Below are 20,125 nucleotides of genomic sequence, written 5' to 3' on the forward strand. Positions count from 1 at the left end.
GGTGTTCTGGTCCCTGGCCGAGGGCATGGGCTACAATGATGCGGCCCTCAAGGACTATTTCAATGGCGGGCTGGATGATCCAGTGTCTCAGGAGGAGATGGCGCAGTTAGAGACACTGGAATTCTGGGAATTCGTGCGCTACCTGCAGCATCGGCTTTGGTGGGATGCCCCAGCCACTTCTGTCTCTTCCGGCAGGGTAGTCGTCAGCCCAGCACCACTGCCCAGGATGGCAGCCAGCCAAGCGCCACAACCCAAGATGACCGCCAGTCCAGCACCACTGCCCAGGATGGCTACCAGCCAAGCGCCACAGCACAAGATGGCCGCTAACCCAGCGCCAATGCCCAAATTGGCCACCGTTCCAGCGCCACAACCCAAGATGGCCGCCAGTCCAGCACCACTGCCCAGGATGGCTACCAGCCAAGCGCCACCATCCAAGATGGCCACCAGTCCAGCATCACTGCCCAGGATGGCTACCAGCCAAGCGCCACAGCACAAGATGGCCGCTAACCCAGCGCCAATGCCCAAATTGGCCACCGTTCCAGCGCCACAGCCCAAGATGGCCGCCAACCCAGCGCCAATGCCCAAATTGGCCACCAGTCCAGCGCCACAGTACAAGATGGCCGCCAGCCCAGCGCCAATGCCCACTTTGGCCAACGGTTCAGTGCCACAGCCCAAGATGGCCGTCAGCCTAGCGCCACAGCACAAGATGGCCGCTAGCCCAGCGCCAATGCCCAAATTGGCCACCGGTCCAGCGCCACAGTACAAGATGGCCGCCAGTCCAGCACCACAACCCCAGATGGCCGCCAGCCCAGCACCACAGTACAAGATGGCCGCCTGTCCAGAGTCATGGCCCAAGATGGCTGCTTGCCCAGCGCCGCTGCACAGGATGAGAGTCTCAGCTGACCCTCCGGAGTGGAGTCAGGTGCCCGCGGACCCTCCGGAGTGGAGTCAGGTGCCCGCGGACCCTCCGGAGTGGAGTCAGGTGCCCGCGGACCCTCCGGAGTGGAGTCAGGTGCCGCGGACCCTCCGGAGTGGAGTCAGGTGCCCGCGGACCCTCCGGAGTGGAGTCAGGTGCCCGCGGACCCTCCGGAGTCGAGTCAGGTGCCCGCGGACCCTCCGGAGTCGAGTCAGGTGCCCGCGGACCCTCCGGAGTCGAGTCAGGTGCCCGCGGACCCTCCGGAGTCGAGTCAGGTGCCCGTGGACCCTCCGGAGTCGAGTCAGGTGCCCGTGGACCCTCCGGAGTCGAGTCAGGTGCCCGTGGACCCTCCGGAGTCGAGTCAGGTGCCCGTGGACCCTCCGGAGTCGAGTCAGGTGCCCGTGGACCCTCCGGAGTCGAGTCAGGTGCCAGTGGACCCTCCGGAGTCGAGTCAGGTGCCAGTCACCGCTGATCCTCCAGAGTCAGGGCTAGTCACCGCTGATCCTCCAGAGTCAGGGCTAGTCACCGCTGATCCTCCAGAGTCGAGTCAGGTGCCAGGGAACTCTCCAGAGTTAGGGCTTATCATCGGTGACCTTCCAGAGTCAGGGCTAGTCACCGGTGACCCTCCAGAGTCAGGGCTAGTCACCGGTGACCCTCCAGAGTCAGGGCTAGTCACCGATGACCCTCCAGAGTCAGGGCTAGTCACCGATGACCCTCCAGAGTCAGGGCTAGTCACCGATGACCCTCCAGAGTCAGGGCTAGTCACCGATGACCCTCCAGAGTCAGGACTAGTCACCGATGACCCTCCAGAGTCAGGACTAGTCACCGATGACCCTCCAGAGTCAGGGCTAGTCACCGATGACCCTCCAGAGTCAGGGCTAGTCACCGATGACCCTCCAGAGTCAGGGCTAGTCACCGATGACCCTCCAGAGTCAGGGCTAGTCACCGATGACCCTCCAGAGTCAGGGCTAGTCACCGATGACCCTCCAGAGTCAGGGCTAGTCACCGATGACCCTCCAGAGTCAGGGCTAGTCACCGATGACCTTCCAGAGTCAGGGCTAGTCATCGATGACCCTCCAGAGTCGAGTCGGGTTTCAGATGACCCTCCAGAGTCAAGGCTAGTCACTGTTAACCCTCCAGAGTCAGGGCTAGTCACCGCTGATGCTCCAGAGTCAGGGCTAGTCACCGTTGACCTTTCAGAGTCAAGTCAAGTCACCTTTGACCTTTCAGAGCTGAGTCAAGTCACCGGTGATCTTCAAGGACTGAGTCAAGTCACCTCTGATCTTCATGAGCAAATGCAAGTCACCAATGATCTTCATGAGCAGTGTCAGGCCAGCACCGATCTTCTGGAGTCCAGTAGAGACACCATGGAATTACCAGAGTCTCGTCCTCCCGTTGATCCGGCCGCACGGAAGTGGTGGGCTTCTGATCCGCCCTGGGGGCTTTGTGCATCGACCACAGGGATGTGGTGGTCTTCTGCTCCGCCCTGGAGGGCTTCCGCTTTGACCACAGGGGGGTGGTGGTCTTCTGCTCCGTCCTGGGGGCCTTCCGCCCTGACCACATGGTGGTGGTGGTCTTCTGCTCCGCCCTGGGGAACTCTGGCCTCGACCACAAGGTTGTGGTGGTCTTCTGCTCCGCCCTGGGGGGCTTCCGCTCTGACCACATGGACATGGTGGTCTTCTGCTCCGCCCTGGGGGGCTTCCGCTCTGACCACACGGACATGGTGGTCTTCCGCTCCGCCCTGGGGGGCGCTTGCCCTGACTACACGGTTGTGGTGGTCTTCCGCTCCGCCCTGGAGGGCTCTGGCCTTGACCACAAGGGTGTGGTGGTCTTCTGCTCCGCCCTGGGGGGCTTCATGTTGTTTTTTCCTTTGGTTTTGTGTTAATGTCTGTCCCTGTTCCTTTCTGTTAGTCTGGCCCTCCGTCCCTCCCCCTGAACCTCCTCCTGTCCTCCTCCCTCCTGGTCTTTCTGTGTTGTGTTTACATTCTGGTGCCTGTTCCCCATGTTTTTCTTTTCTGGCCCTCCGTCCCTCCCCCTGAGCCTCCACCTGTCCACCTCCCTCCTGGTCTCTGTTTTGTGTCTGTCTTGGAGCGTCTGGGAGCCGCTCCGTAGAAGGGGGGTACTGTCACAGTGTCTGGGTTGTGTTCCCTGGGGTTCCACTAGGTGTCCTCAGTTCCCACGGTGTTTATCATATTATCACTTCCTGTCTCCTTATTTGGTCACCTTCCTCCTTGTTTAGTTAATTGATTGTTCCCCACCTGTCTCCTGTTTCCCCATTATCCTTTTGTGTATATAACCCGGTCTGTCTTAGTATGTGTCACGGAGTCGTTGTTTAATTCATGTCCGTCATCTTGTCGTGCTCTTGCCTTGTGTCCTTGTTTGTTTATGTTTGGTTTGGTTTGGTTTTGTTTGGTATCGACCTCTGCCTGGACTGTTTACCCTTTTGGATTGCCCTTAATAAAAGACTTACTCGCAATTGGTTCTATCTCCGTGCCTCATTGGATCCCTGCCGTGACAGATAATACATTGTGTAAAATGACTGCTTTGCATTTAATGGTGTTAAATTACATCAAATAAATCTGTTTTTGAAAATATGCTGAAAAGATGCAACATTCCCACTTCTGAACACAATACTGCTATAGATGTCATTTTAAGTTACTAATCTTGTGTAAAAAGAAAAAAAAAAAACTAACAATTTATACAATTTAAGAGAGGCAATTATGATTTGCCAAACCATGGTGTTAGTAATATATATATATATATATATATATATATATATATATATATATATATATATATATATATATATATATATATATATATATATATATATATATATATAAATGTAAATAAAAAAAACCAAGCCAAAATCAAATGTAGCCCTAAGAACACATTTCAGCTGTGGAAGGTTAGATTTACTTCAATATGGCAGTGAAAATATACTGATAAATCAAAGACCATTTCATAAAATGTCTAAATAACAGTTATTTTAAGTGAATTGTATGCATAAAAATATCAATATTACATAGGAAAACATGAGTGTCTGCAATTGCAATCTCAGAATTTGACCTTGATGTTAGCTGCATAGCATGAAACAAAAACTTTACTGTAATCTTAAAGATGTACCGCATTTGGTAGCATATACCCACAGAGAAAAAAAAGGTCTCAGCTGCCCCATTTGTTATTAATTTTAAGAAACGTTTTAACAACACAGCTTTCATCCTTGTGTTGTGTTATGTTTGTTAATTAAAGAATCTATTCAATAAAAAACAGAATTCCTCCTTTTTGGCAAAGAAAACAACTAAATTATCCATGCAAATTCCGAACAGTACACCATTTGCAAAGATTATGTAAATATTGAGGTTTTGCACATAATAAAGAACAGAACAAAAATCAACTTTCAAAAGTGACAAAGCAAAACGTGAACAATAAAAAAAATAAAAATTAAAAAAAATCTGCACATTATTCCAGCTAATTAGGTCTTGCATACACTGAGGGAAATTGCTTATATTGCTAAAATAAGTTGATAAAAAAAGAATGACAGATAAAGCTAATGTCGACGTCACATAACGCAGGAGTTAGCTCACTTTCTTCCACACACACTAAAAGCACTAATAAACAAGATAAGTAACACACAAAACACTCATTCAGTATTGAAAAGACTGCACAACAACATACCGTCTCAATCTATTTAACAGCATTTTGTGATTGATATACAAGTCAGGGATTTATAGGCCTCATTATTGTTCAGGAAAACAAATAGTCATGGAATAAAAACATTTAAATTGACTTTACAGTTTAAGGCATAAAAACATGCATAGAGTTTTTCTGGCTGTTTCTGGTTTATGAATGATTCAAGACATGACAGACTATGTCAAAAGCAACTACATCTGCAAGCAATCTTCAACATTCATGTATAATATTAATCTTTAAAATTAAGGTTTTAGTCACTAATATCACAAAATTGTATGTTGCATAAATTCATCAATCCCATCCAAAAAGTGAAAATGTTATATCTCTTAAATTAATTTATATCAGACAAAACAAGTGCATGTACAGTCGTGGCCAAAAGTTTTGATAATTACATAAATATTGGAAATTGGAAAAGTTGCTGCTTTTTTTTAATAGCAATTTGCATATACTCCAGAATGTTATGAAGAGTGATCAGATGAATTGCATAGTCCTTCTTTGCCATGAAAATGAACTTAATCCCAAAAAAACCTTTCCACTGCATTTCATTGCTGTCATTAAAGGACCTGCTGAGATCATTTCAGTAATCGTCTTGTTAACTCAGGTGAGAATGTTGACGAGCACAAGGCTGGAGATCATTATTTTCAGGCTGATTGGGTTAGATTGGCAGACTTGACATGTTAAAAGGAGGGTGATGCTTGAAATCATTGTTCTTCCATAGTTAACCATGGTGACCTGCAAAGAAACGCGTGCAGCCATCATTGCGTTGCATAAAAATGGCTTCACAGGCAAGGATATTGTGGCTACTAAGATTGCACCTAAATCAACAATTTATAGGATCATCAAGAACTTCAAGGAAAGAGGTTCAATTCTTGTAAAGAAGGCTTCAGGGCGTCCAAGAAAGTCCAGCAAGCGCCAGGATCGTCTCCTAAAGAGGATTCAGCTGCGGGATCGGAGTGCCACCAGTGCAGAGCTTGCTCAGGAATGGCAGCAGGCAGGTGTGAGCGCATCTGCACGCACAGTGAGGCCAAGACTTCTGGAAGATGGCCTGGTGTCAAGAAGGGCAGCAAAGAAGCCACTTCTCTCCAAAAAAAAAACATCAGGGACAAATTGATCTTCTGCAGAAAGTATAGTGAATGGACTGCTGAGGGAGGACTGGGGCAAAGTCATATTCTCCGATGAAGCCCCTTTCCGATTGTTTGGGGCATCTGGAAAAAGGCTTGTCCGGAGAAGAAAAGGTGAGCGCTACCATCAGTCCTGTGTCATGCCAACAGTAAAGCATCCTGACACCATTCATGTGTGGGGTTGCTTCTCATCCAAGGGAGTGGGCTCACTCACAATTCTGCCCAAAAACACAGCCATGAATAAAGAATGGTACCAAAACACCCTCCAACAGCAACTTCTTCCAACAATCCAACAACAGTTTGGTGAAGAACAATGCATTTTCCAGCACGATGGAGCACCGTGCCATAAGGCAAAAGTGATAACTAAGTGGCTCGGGGACCAGAATGTTGAAATTTTGGATCCATGGCCTGGAAACTCCCCAGATCTTAATCCCATTGAGAACTTGTGGTCAATCCTCAAGAGGCGGGTGGACAAACAAAAATCCACTAATTCTGACAAACTCCAAGAAGTGATTATGAAAGAATAGGTTGCTATCAGTCAGGATTTGGCCCAGAAGTTGATTGAGAGCATGCCCAGTCGAATTGCAGAGGTCCTGAAAAAGAAGGGCCAACACTGCAAATACTGACTCTTTGCATAAATGTCATGTAATTGTCGATAAAAGCTTTTGAAACGTATGAAGTGCTTGTAATTATATCACAGAAACAACTGAAACAAAGATCTAAAAGCAGTTTAGCAGCAAACTTTTTGAAAACTAATATTTATGTAATTCTCAAAACTTTTGGCCACGACTGTATTTAAATGTATTAGGGTTATTCTAAAAACAAAGAATGAACTTGAATTATATGTGCACATTGGATTTGGATTAAAAATGTCAAATAGCCTAGTTTATGTATCATTCAGTCACTTGCTTACTAATATGCTGTTTAATAAACTATATACTGTATATCTTTTATATTATTTTTTGTGTCATTTGGATTGGCACTGATGTCTTGCCATAAAACCACACATGCAGATGTAACAATTGCATTTAGTTCCTTCACTGACAGCTTTTGATGCAATGTTGAAGCAGTTACACATTGATGGCATGTGCATGCTTTTTGCATAAGGGCTTGTCTTTCTTGGAATAGAAAGGCTGTCCTTCCAGGTTCACATGGCACACCTGTATGTTGGGACAGAAATGAATAAAGGCATAATTCCTCAGAGATGAATTATTTATAAACCATACAGAGGTAATGCTATGACGAAATGATTTTGAGCCTACCGTACAAACAAAGCAGGTATCATGCCATGTGTAGCCAAGAGCTTCAATAAATTTGTCTCCTGCCTCAACTGGGAAGTCACAGCCATGGCACTTTGTGCTGAAGAGTGCAATATAATCTGGTGACAGAAATATTTAATGAAAATTACAGTTGTCTGGACTGTATAATTTCATACACCAAAGACATAGCTGGTGGCTTCCATACCTTTCTCACAATATGGCTCACCATCCTCCATATGAAAGAGGCTGTTTCCAAAGGGCTTTCCACAAGCTAAATTATCCATGCAAATTCCGAACAGTACACCATTTGCAAAGATTATGTAAATATTGAGGTTTTGCACATAATAAAGAACAGAACAAAAATCAACTTTCAAAAGTGACAAAGCAAAACGTGAACAATAAAAAAAATAAAAATTAAAAAAAATCTGCACATTATTCCAGCTAATTAGGTCTTGCATACACTGAGGGAAATTGCTTATATTGCTAAAATAAGTTGATAAAAAAAGAATGACAGATAAAGCTAATGTCGACGTCACATAACGCAGGAGTTAGCTCACTTTCTTCCACACACACTAAAAGCACTAATAAACAAGATAAGTAACACACAAAACACTCATTCAGTATTGAAAAGACTGCACAACAACATACCGTCTCAATCTATTTAACAGCATTTTGTGATTGATATACAAGTCAGGGATTTATAGGCCTCATTATTGTTCAGGAAAACAAATAGTCATGGAATAAAAACATTTAAATTGACTTTACAGTTTAAGGCATAAAAACATGCATAGAGTTTTTCTGGCTGTTTCTGGTTTATGAATGATTCAAGACATGACAGACTATGTCAAAAGCAACTACATCTGCAAGCAATCTTCAACATTCATGTATAATATTAATCTTTAAAATTAAGGTTTTAGTCACTAATATCACAAAATTGTATGTTGCATAAATTCATCAATCCCATCCAAAAAGTGAAAATGTTATATCTCTTAAATTAATTTATATCAGACAAAACAAGTGCATGTACAGTCGTGGCCAAAAGTTTTGATAATTACATAAATATTGGAAATTGGAAAAGTTGCTGCTTTTTTTTAATAGCAATTTGCATATACTCCAGAATGTTATGAAGAGTGATCAGATGAATTGCATAGTCCTTCTTTGCCATGAAAATGAACTTAATCCCAAAAAAACCTTTCCACTGCATTTCATTGCTGTCATTAAAGGACCTGCTGAGATCATTTCAGTAATCGTCTTGTTAACTCAGGTGAGAATGTTGACGAGCACAAGGCTGGAGATCATTATTTTCAGGCTGATTGGGTTAGATTGGCAGACTTGACATGTTAAAAGGAGGGTGATGCTTGAAATCATTGTTCTTCCATAGTTAACCATGGTGACCTGCAAAGAAACGCGTGCAGCCATCATTGCGTTGCATAAAAATGGCTTCACAGGCAAGGATATTGTGGCTACTAAGATTGCACCTAAATCAACAATTTATAGGATCATCAAGAACTTCAAGGAAAGAGGTTCAATTCTTGTAAAGAAGGCTTCAGGGCGTCCAAGAAAGTCCAGCAAGCGCCAGGATCGTCTCCTAAAGAGGATTCAGCTGCGGGATCGGAGTGCCACCAGTGCAGAGCTTGCTCAGGAATGGCAGCAGGCAGGTGTGAGCGCATCTGCACGCACAGTGAGGCCAAGACTTCTGGAAGATGGCCTGGTGTCAAGAAGGGCAGCAAAGAAGCCACTTCTCTCCAAAAAAAAAACATCAGGGACAAATTGATCTTCTGCAGAAAGTATAGTGAATGGACTGCTGAGGGAGGACTGGGGCAAAGTCATATTCTCCGATGAAGCCCCTTTCCGATTGTTTGGGGCATCTGGAAAAAGGCTTGTCCGGAGAAGAAAAGGTGAGCGCTACCATCAGTCCTGTGTCATGCCAACAGTAAAGCATCCTGACACCATTCATGTGTGGGGTTGCTTCTCATCCAAGGGAGTGGGCTCACTCACAATTCTGCCCAAAAACACAGCCATGAATAAAGAATGGTACCAAAACACCCTCCAACAGCAACTTCTTCCAACAATCCAACAACAGTTTGGTGAAGAACAATGCATTTTCCAGCACGATGGAGCACCGTGCCATAAGGCAAAAGTGATAACTAAGTGGCTCGGGGACCAGAATGTTGAAATTTTGGATCCATGGCCTGGAAACTCCCCAGATCTTAATCCCATTGAGAACTTGTGGTCAATCCTCAAGAGGCGGGTGGACAAACAAAAATCCACTAATTCTGACAAACTCCAAGAAGTGATTATGAAAGAATAGGTTGCTATCAGTCAGGATTTGGCCCAGAAGTTGATTGAGAGCATGCCCAGTCGAATTGCAGAGGTCCTGAAAAAGAAGGGCCAACACTGCAAATACTGACTCTTTGCATAAATGTCATGTAATTGTCGATAAAAGCTTTTGAAACGTATGAAGTGCTTGTAATTATATCACAGAAACAACTGAAACAAAGATCTAAAAGCAGTTTAGCAGCAAACTTTTTGAAAACTAATATTTATGTAATTCTCAAAACTTTTGGCCACGACTGTATTTAAATGTATTAGGGTTATTCTAAAAACAAAGAATGAACTTGAATTATATGTGCACATTGGATTTGGATTAAAAATGTCAAATAGCCTAGTTTATGTATCATTCAGTCACTTGCTTACTAATATGCTGTTTAATAAACTATATACTGTATATCTTTTATATTATTTTTTGTGTCATTTGGATTGGCACTGATGTCTTGCCATAAAACCACACATGCAGATGTAACAATTGCATTTAGTTCCTTCACTGACAGCTTTTGATGCAATGTTGAAGCAGTTACACATTGATGGCATGTGCATGCTTTTTGCATAAGGGCTTGTCTTTCTTGGAATAGAAAGGCTGTCCTTCCAGGTTCACATGGCACACCTGTATGTTGGGACAGAAATGAATAAAGGCATAATTCCTCAGAGATGAATTATTTATAAACCATACAGAGGTAATGCTATGACGAAATGATTTTGAGCCTACCGTACAAACAAAGCAGGTATCATGCCATGTGTAGCCAAGAGCTTCAATAAATTTGTCTCCTGCCTCAACTGGGAAGTCACAGCCATGGCACTTTGTGCTGAAGAGTGCAATATAATCTGGTGACAGAAATATTTAATGAAAATTACAGTTGTCTGGACTGTATAATTTCATACACCAAAGACATAGCTGGTGGCTTCCATACCTTTCTCACAATATGGCTCACCATCCTCCATATGAAAGAGGCTGTTTCCAAAGGGCTTTCCACAAGCTGCACACACAAAGCAAGTGGTGTGCCAGGTCTGCCGCAGCGCATGCATCACTTCCTGTTGAGCAGATGTGGAGTGGAATAACTGTCAGTACCTGTGAAGTGTGTTTTCAGTCATGTCTGTGCATGTGTGCTCAATGTTAATATGCTTTCAACATACTCCCATGATCTTGGTGTTGCAGCGAGCACAGGTAGGTGCAAAGAATTCGCCATAGCAGTTTTCACAGTAAACATTATTCTGCTCCTCCACAAAGCTGGCATCAGCCAGGGATGTGTGGCAATAATGGCAATTGAACTCTTCTGGATGCCAGGAACGACCCAATGCTACCAGGAATGGTCCCCTGAGGAGTCCAAAAACACTCATTAAAAATCTCCTTGGACATTCAAAGACAAATTGTATTTTGATAAGATTTAACAGCTATTTTTTTTCTGTCTGGCTAAGGAAATGACTGGAAGTGTCACAAAAATATTCTCTTCAAGTGTATTTTAGGTGAACTGTGTTTAATTTTTCATAGTTTTAATGATTTAATAATGATTATTTTTATGATTTATTATTTTATTTAAGACTTAACGTCTGCGTCTGTGATTAAAAAATCTATACATTAAATACTTTTTTTATTTTAGTATTATTTATACCCTATTATTGAATCAGCTTTACCGAATTTAAAAATGTTCTCTTTCTAATTTTATTTTAAATAGCAGCACTTAATTATTTTGCTTTTTAAATATATACAGGTGCATCTAAAAAAAATTAGAATATCAAGAAAAAAGTATTTGTTTTTTTTGTTTTAATTCTGATGGTTACAACTTACAGCTTAAGACAATTTTAAATTCAGTATCTCAGAAAAAATAGAATATTCCATTTTGAGCTTGATTAGTTTGATTAATTTAAGAGTATAAATACTGGGTACCACTTGGGCTAGTTAAGAACATGCAACCACAACTATGGAAAAGACTACTGACTTGACATTTGTCCAGAAGACAATCATCAACACCCTCCACAAGGAGGTTAAGCCACAGAAGGTCATTGCTGAAAGGGCTGGCTGTTCACAGGGTGCTGTATCGAAATATATTAATAGAAAGTTGAATGGAAGGAAAAAGTGTGGTAGGAAAAGGTGCACAAGCAAAAGGGATGACCACAGCCCTGGGAAGTTTGTCAGGAAAAGCCTATTCAAGAACTTGAGAGAGCTTCACAAGGAGTGGACTGAAGCCGGAGTCAGTGCATAAAGATTCACCACACCCAGACATCTTCAGGAAAAGGGCTACAGCTGTCACATTCCTAGAACCAAGCCACTCCTGAACCAGAAAAAACGTCAGAAGCATTTCATCTGGGGTAAGGAGAAAAGGAACCTGCCCACAGTGCCAAAACCACTTCCAAGTGGTTTGATGACCATGATATAACTGTGCTTGATTGGCCAGCCAACCTACCTGACCTGAACCTCACAGAGAATCTATGGGGTATTGTGAAGAGGAAGATAAGTAACATCTGACAAACAATACAGAGGAGCTGAAGGCCACTATCAAAGCAACCATGGCTTCAATAACACCTCAGCAGTGCCACAGGGTGATCGCCTCCATGCCACATCGCACTGAGCAGTAATTCATGCAAAAAGAGCCCCTAGCAAGTATTGAGTGCATAATTACACCTGCTTTGGAGATCTTGAACATTTCTGTTTTCTAAATCTTTTTTTGATTGATCTTTGAGAAAATATTAAACCACCATAACCATCAGAATTAAAACAAAAAACCCTTGAAATATATCAGTTTGTGTGCAATGAATCTAGAATATAAAAAAGTTAGCTTTTTAAAATTAAATTACAAAAAATAAAGTACTTTTCCATGATATTCTAATTTTTTAGAGGCACCTGTATATTTTTAAACATTATATATATATATATTATAAAAGTGTAAAAACACATTTCACAAGAAGTCTTGTGATTACAGATGGGTGAATGTCACACAAGTGTTATCCCACCTGATGATGCTGTTACAGGCTCCACACAGAGGTGTTCTGTTGCTGGCTGCAAAACGCTCTGCCCTTTGAGCAACTCCACGAGCCACAGGTGGGAAGGGGGCGGGGTTGAATGCAGGGCTGGGTGCAGCTGGAGCGGGAGCAGGGACAGGGACAGGGTTGGGGATGTAGGCTGGTGGTGGTGGGGCTGCCTGGGGAAGAGGGTTCACTCTGATATTTGTGGTGGTGGTGGGTTTGTCAGGGTCAAATTTCTGGGCAAAGTTCTCATCAGTAACCCAAGGAGGCCTGTTGGAAGAAGACGCTGCAGCTACAGCAGGAGCAGGTGGAGGAGGAGCAGGTTTGTGAACCATCGGAGGAGCTGGTGATAAAAGATAGTGAGCTAGTATTGCAAACATACAGTCATACAAAGATGGACACACTCATATACTGAATTATATTGAAAAAAAGTATTAACAATAACCCCTTTAAAATAATAACATTTTGTGGTTTTGCAGCCAGAAAAGAAGACAGACACAGTTTGTTTTAACCAGATATATTTACTCACTGCAACTTTATAACATAAAGTGAAAGATATCACACCAATATGTCAGAAAAATTACTTGTAAACTCAGTCAGGTGTAGCTAATCGCCTTCTCAATTGGCACACAAAGCCATTTGGCTTCAACTTTGATCAGCTGTGGTCATTTTGATTAGCTCGCCTCAGAGGCACAACCTTGGTAACCACACCAGAGGGACTGGAGCACTTGTCAGGATAAAAGGAAAAGTGGATGGGACAAAAAACATCAAATTCCAGAGGAAAATGTGCTGACCTCTGCCAGAAAGCTGTCAAGGTTTACCTTCCACAATGACCCAAAGCACAAAGCGAAACCGAGCACACAGTGTTTGAAGGACAAATAGGTGAATGTCCTTGCAAAACCTAACCAGAGCCCAGACTCAAACCCCATTGATAATCTGTGGAATAAGAATTGAAGACTGTAGTCCACAAACAGTCTCCATCAAATTGAACTGAACTTGAGCAGTTCTGCAAAGAGTGGGAAAATATCAAGTCTAGACGTGCAACAGACTGTAATTAAAGCAAAAGGTGGTTCAACAAAACACTGGGGTGATCCTTCTTCCAACTCCAACTTATTCTGTTTTTTATTGTTATTTTTTCCTCACGTTGGTGTTATATCTTTCACTTGGATGTTATAAGTTGCACTGAGTAAATACAACTGGATAAAAAAAAATACTGTGTCCATCTTCATTTCAGACTGCAAAGCAGCAAAATGTGATTACTTTAAAGGAGGTGATTTTTTTTCTATACCCACTCTCTGTGGATTGGCTACCTGGGGCAGCTGGGTATGCTGCAGGCACAATGGTGGCACTGCTGAGCACATTAGCTGGAGGTGGACCTAGAGGGATCTGGATTGAGCTGTGCTGCATAGGTGGTGGAGGCTGCTGCATAAGTGGAGGCTGGGTGTAAGAACTACAGAAGAACAGACCAGAAACTCAGTAACAGTTTAGTTCAAATGAGAAGCTACTCCTCCTTTCTGCTTTTCCTAACAATTTACTTTTCCCGATCAATCTAAAACATTCACAATACACTTTTGCAGATGCTTTATTTTTTATTAATTATAATTATAATATGTAATAATTATATTGTTGTTTTATAAAGAGCCACTACACATTTTACAAGACTTCACCCCATTGATGCCCATATTTTTTTATCTTTGAAATTATGTATTTTCATCATTCGTATTTGCACCAAACATATGTACTGTGTGCAAACTGTAACTGTATTTTAAGTTTTAAATACGTGGTACATATCACAGAAATGTGCAAAATCTATAATAATAAAATGTTCTGAACCTCTGTAATTATAAAGTTGCAAGTGTAAACATGCAGAAAGGGCAACAAGAATTAAAGTGCCCATATTATGCCATTTTAAGGTTGCTAATATTGTTTTATGATTATCTTAAAACAAGTTTACATGCATGCAAGAGTTTTCTCAAAAAAAAAGTGGAATTTTACCTAATTTCTAAATGATTCGCAAACGACTCGTGCAAAACAGTTCAAAGAATCAGTACAGCGTACTGCGCGTGTCCCAAACAAAACGCTCATTGCCATGACGGAATGTCAGCCCTAGAGACTTGTCAATACATAGAAAAGATAGTAGCGATTGTACCTCACCAATTTGAGCTGGAGTCTGATGATGAAACGGTTAAACTGGCTGATCGACAAGAGACTGATTCATTTCTCAGTGGTAAGTGTCAAGTGTTAACAAGTTTGTGGTAATTAAAAGATGTGATAAAACAAATTTACTCTCACAGCGTAGGATACAGCGTCTTCTCAACATGATGTTAACCACACAGAAATTTTAGTGTGTTTGTGGGTAGGCAAGTTGGTGACGTAGAACTTGTGCAGACATTATGCAAATGTGTTACAGTACTTCATGACGTAGAGCCATAACAGATTAAGATTCGAATTTCTGATGACTCGTTTAGGTGATTGCGAGCCAAATCTTTTTTTTTTTTTGATAGACAGTAACTTTATTTATCGTGCACTGTCAGCTTCACAACTTTGCAGATAGTTTATGTTCACATACAGCTACATGACACACTGCATGAAAGGTAATATTCGAAAAGGCATAATAGAAGCACTTTAAACACCATGTGACATATTACCCAATAAGTTGTCATAAGATTTTCCTAAGGTTGTTTATTTTTACAGTATGTCAGCTGTTTTAAAACATCTACAGTCATGTAAATATCTACAAATAGAAATAGAGTGATATTTCTTAGTAACTTTAGTTGTCCACAGGTTACAGACTCTAAGTTTGGATGCACATTCAGTTCTCAGAGACTGATCTAATATTACCCAAGGATGTCTGACCACATAATCACATACACATTTGAATCCCTTCAATACAATTTTTAATGCAAAAATTTGTGTTATTTTGACAGCACATGTGCAGGCCACACTAACACTGGGAAGGAGAAAACACATTTGCGGTTTGAATACAGAGCTGGACCACAGCAGTACCTGGAGATGGAGGATTTGTACTGGGAACTGTAACCTATAGAGGTCTGCAAGTTGAAGCTATAATGTAACAAAGACAAAAATGATGGACAGTCAAACATATCATGCCTAGATTGAACCAGAGAATGGACATGTGCACTCATATCTGTATGACTTCCAAACTAATCCACATATTGAAATGAACCGAATATGCAGTAACTCTTTAAATAACTAGTCAGATATGTATTATGTTCTTGTTTCGCCTGAATATAACAACAGTACACTATGAGTAGAGTACAATATGAGTGAACATGGCAACAAACAGACCATGAACAAACTGTCTTACCAACATAAAGACATGCACACAGACACACACACACACACACACACACACACACAAAGCAGAAAACAAACATATGAATTCAAAGATATACTATGTACCAAAAACTATATTTCAGTAGCTAGTAAAGAAAAATATTTAACAAGATTTTTACATTTCAATGGCTAACAGAGAGGACCTGAAACTTAATAGTCTTTAAGTCAGCTGCTGGCTCAATCACCTCTTTTAGTAGGAGACAAATTAAAGATAGTCATCTAAATCTGAATTAACAAAAAATATGACTAATGTTTTTTAATAAGTACTGGAGGCTTTGTTACATTGGTAACACTTTATTTTAAGTTAACTAGCTGATTATTAGCATGCATATTACTAGCATATTGGCGATTTATTAGTACTTATAAAGCACATATTAATGCCTTATTCTGCATGGCATATTCTAGATCCCTTAACCCTATATCATACCTAAAGTTAACAACTACCTTACTATCTAATAATAAGCAGAAGATTAGGAGTTTATTGAGGGAAAACTCTTAATTAATAGTGAATATGTGTTCCCTATTCTAAAGTGTTACCGTTATTTATTTGTTTAGATATATTGAAAATATGAAGTTCACACCAGTCTGCATGCAATAAACTTAAAAGACTGCTGTGTCAGTGTATGCAAGTTTACTTTACGCCTACATCATACGCAGGAATGCCACTCTTTAGTGAACACATATACAACAGCAGTTTATAAAGTTTTATATATGGATATTTTTCTTAGACAAATGCATCCCTGAGCTTCAAAAGACCATTATTAACCCCTGAAGCTATGATGAGAAATTTTTATGATGGATGGATGCACTTTTTTGGGCATTAAACTCTCAACCCCCATTCACTGCCATAATAAAGCTGGGAAGGGCCAGGACATTTTTTAATATAACTCTGATTGTATTTGTCTGAAAGATGAAAGTCATATAAACTTAGGATGGCTTGAGGGTGAGTAAATCATGTGGTAATTTCAATGCCCAATGTGTGTCAATGCCCAGATATGAAAACTCACACTTAGGTCTCAAAAACTTAATTATGACTTGGTTAAAAAAGATAATATGAAATCTCTAGAAATATTACATATATAAAAGTATTAATATTTAATATTACATATAAGAAAATGAAAAAGATTTCATAAAATAAGCCAACTTCGAGATCTGAGACTGACTGGGACTGTTAGAGACTTATCAGAAAAACAAATAAAATGCTTGCGGGTTATATTACAGCATCAAGTGTAGTTGTACCTCATTAAAAAAAGGTTTTTATATGGGTCAAGTCCTGTTGTTGAACAATGTGATGATAAAGACACACCACTCATAAAAGCAGATGGCCAAAATAAACAGACATCCTGTCATTGATGACATGGATTCATTCAAATGTGAGTTTCAGTTTCCTTTGGGGGAAGAGTATTAGTAGTAATAAGCTGTAGCAAATGAAGCAGCAGCTGCAACAAGAAATTGGGTTAAGACAAAGAAGATCATATTAGAGGATTAAAGTAATTGATTAAAACATTAATAGGATTGGAGGACTGGCTTTGCTTTGAGTCTCCAGGATCAATGGAGACTCTCTGTTCTAACACAATTTGACTTTGTCCTACAATCTGTCAAACGTTAGGTCAAAATCTAATATAAATAGTTACATCTATAACATCAATCAAATGTCTCCACGTAACAAGTGAATTAAAATTGAAATAACTTGCTAATGTTATGTCCTACACACAGCCAAACAAATGACCTTTAAGTAATAAAAATTTAAACTGTCATTTAAAAAAAAATTTTTTATTTGGGAATAAATATCCCCAAACAACAGAAAAACAGCAAAAACAACTTGGAACATAAATAACACTCTGAATGTTTGAGGTCGGCAGGTCTTTTTAATGTTTTTGAAAGAAATCTCTTGTGCTCAACAAAAGAGCATTTATTTGATCAAAAACACATTAAAACTGTAATATTGTGAAATATTGTTACAATTTAAAATGTTTTCTATTGTAATATATTTTTTAATAATGTTATTTCCTCTGAGTTTGTAAAGCTGAAAATTCAGCAGCCATTACTCCAGTTTTCAGAGACACATGATCCTTCAGCAATCATTCTGATACGTTGATTTATGCCCAGGAAACATTTCTCATTATAATCAATGCTGAACAGTTGTGCGGTTTATATTAAAGGGGTCATATGACGTTGCTAAAAAGAACATTATTTTGTGTATTTAATGTAATGCAATGCATTTATGTGGTTTAAGGTACAAAAAGCACATTATTTTCCACATACTGTACATTATTGTTGCACCTCTATGCCCCGTCTTTCTGAAACGCATTGATTTTTACAAAGCTCATTCATCTGAAAAGCGAGGTGTGCTCTGAATGGCCAACTATCCAGTGTGTTGTGATTTGCTCAATACCTCGAGCGTGTGTCGGAAATGTTACGCCTCTTGCATACTGTGAGTCCCGGAGCCCAGAGAAAAAAAACAATAAAACCCATTACAAACAAGGCATTTGTTGCATCCAGTGTGGACATAATTACGGATTATAATGACTTATACTGTCTTTTTACGCGTTGCATATCGAGCTGCGTATCGTGCTGCGAATCGCACTACATAAAAATAAAATAATGTCTGCATTTGTGATCGGAGAAATGACAAACAACAAGCTCTAACGTTACTCTACACTGCTCAAAACTCACATTTGAATCATCAGTGGCAAATCCTTTACGTATGATAGTGTACTTGCAGACTTTGTCCTTGTAAGGTTGGAACTGACCCACTTTATAGAAACAGACACCGGCATTGCAGGCTACTCTCACAGGAAACAGTCCACTGATTTCTAGTCGTGTCCCCTTTTGGAAGGCCAAACAGTATTTTCGCTTTCACAATGAAACACACGGTGACTCCATGACATGGTGGTAGCGGCGGCAAAAACAATACTTCAGCGAGAATAAAAGATACGCCTTCTTTTTTTGAGTAAACATTTGGGCAGCATTATGCAAACCTTCGCACATAGTGAAGTAGAGATGTGGGGGCGTGTTAGAACGAGCTGTTTTGGGGGGGTGTGGTTTACTTTTATAAAAAATTTCTCTTTGGGTTTGAGTCTTTAGTCTTTGAAACTTTACAGATCTTCTTCATGCACCAAGAGTTTGTAACACTCCAAAGAGAAAGGAACATTTGAAATCACATTATATGAACCCTTTAATATTTGATTGCAATACAATTTTAAATTGAATATCTTTTGTTACATTATAATAAGTTTTTACTGTCACTTTTAGTAAATTTAATGCATTCTTGCTGAGTAAAAGTATTACATTGTTTATTTAAACAAAAACAAAATCTTACTGACCTCAAACTTTTGCGTATGCATTGCACATATACATACCAATGAGGAATATAATAAACCAAGCATAAAATAGCAACGCATGCAACTTTACCTGGCTACAGTGGTTTGCTCAGAAATCTGCTCCACATCAGGCTTGGCTGCCTGAATGGCTATCTGCAGCTCCGAAAGCAGCTCATTGGGCAAAGCAGCGATAGTAGGCGGATAGACAGATGCAATACTGGTGGAAACTGGAGCATGCTCAGCCAGAGTACTAGATACAAGGTTAGGTTGCAGTGATGTCAGAAACTGATGTCAGGCTGATGAACCAAGCCATAAATACAGACAGCAGCCGTGTTTCAGGCCATGTATGTATATATGTCTTAATTTAAGTTAAATTTTGTTATAAGCAGCTGTTTCATTTTCATGCTTACAACATTTCTGAGCAGAATGCAAGGATGTCCATCATGGGGGAAAGAAATGTTAATTGCTTTATTCTCGTTAGACTTATCTATTTAGTGATTGATGGATTGTAAAAACTGTAACATGACTATGAACTATTGATTTGGGATGAGTCACAGTTTGAGCAGTGAAGAAGGACCGGACTGTATATTACATTGGTGTCTCAGCAGCTGAGACAACTATAAGTGCTATTCTAGGATGAATTAAATGAATCCAGACATAATGGCTACTATCAATCATGTGCTCAAACAGGGGCAATGAACTGCATATGGCAGGACCTCACCATTTTACAATGACGGGGGTATATACCTAGGCTACTTAAACCCTTTTAGCGTGTCCATAAAACACAATTCAGTGGTTAGAGAACAGTAGATAAGTGTTAAATAATACTCCCCTGTAATCCAAGCAAAGAAAAGTGCATTATCCACAAATAGACATTTCTTTAAATCAGTTGGCATCCCCTGGCCTGTACATAATCAAACATGATGAAATGATGAAAACAGATTGGTGCTGGAGCCGCCCAGGCAGGAGAGAGAAGATAAAAGGCAGGCACCTAGCAGCAGCAGGCCTGGTGGTGGACCGATGGCTGACCCCCTTTACACACTCCGCAACCATCCTTCCTGACCATCTCTCTCTCTTCCTGTCCATTTAATGTTGAAAAAGCCCATAGGGAAGAGTGAGGTAAAAGAGTAAATAAAGAGAGCATTTAAAGCTGAAATG

At 40.8% G+C, this 20,125-nt stretch overlaps 2 protein-coding genes across 2 annotated transcripts in view; both read right to left on the reverse strand.

Annotated features, from left to right (window-relative positions):
• Positions 1 to 6,526: 6,526 nt before the first annotated feature.
• On the reverse strand, positions 6,527 to 7,256 carry LOC132111163 (LIM domain-binding protein 3-like). Its single transcript, XM_059518324.1, has 3 exons — positions 7,195 to 7,256; positions 6,993 to 7,108; positions 6,527 to 6,890 (listed from the first exon to the last, which is right to left on the reverse strand). The coding sequence occupies exons 1-3, from the start codon at positions 7,223 to 7,225 to the stop codon at positions 6,801 to 6,803; spliced, it is 237 nt and encodes a 78-aa protein (XP_059374307.1). The 5' UTR covers positions 7,226 to 7,256; the 3' UTR covers positions 6,527 to 6,800.
• Positions 7,257 to 9,569: 2,313 nt separating this feature from the next.
• LOC132110325 (LIM domain-binding protein 3-like) overlaps positions 9,570 to 20,125 on the reverse strand; it is a 50,604-nt gene continuing 40,048 nt past the window's right edge. The window contains exons 11-18 of the mRNA XM_059516878.1: positions 19,059 to 19,252; positions 15,294 to 15,350; positions 13,598 to 13,737; positions 12,276 to 12,630; positions 10,461 to 10,641; positions 10,238 to 10,358; positions 10,036 to 10,151; positions 9,570 to 9,933 (exon numbers count right to left, since the gene is read on the reverse strand). Of these exons, the coding sequence (XP_059372861.1) occupies positions 9,844 to 9,933; positions 10,036 to 10,151; positions 10,238 to 10,358; positions 10,461 to 10,641; positions 12,276 to 12,630; positions 13,598 to 13,737; positions 15,294 to 15,350; positions 19,059 to 19,252 (1,254 nt within the window). The 3' untranslated portion in view covers positions 9,570 to 9,843. The remainder of the gene's footprint in view (positions 9,934 to 10,035; positions 10,152 to 10,237; positions 10,359 to 10,460; positions 10,642 to 12,275; positions 12,631 to 13,597; positions 13,738 to 15,293; positions 15,351 to 19,058; positions 19,253 to 20,125) is intronic.

This window comes from Carassius carassius, chromosome 30, assembly GCF_963082965.1.
Source record: "Carassius carassius chromosome 30, fCarCar2.1, whole genome shotgun sequence".
Taxonomy (NCBI): Eukaryota; Metazoa; Chordata; class Actinopteri; order Cypriniformes; family Cyprinidae; genus Carassius; species Carassius carassius.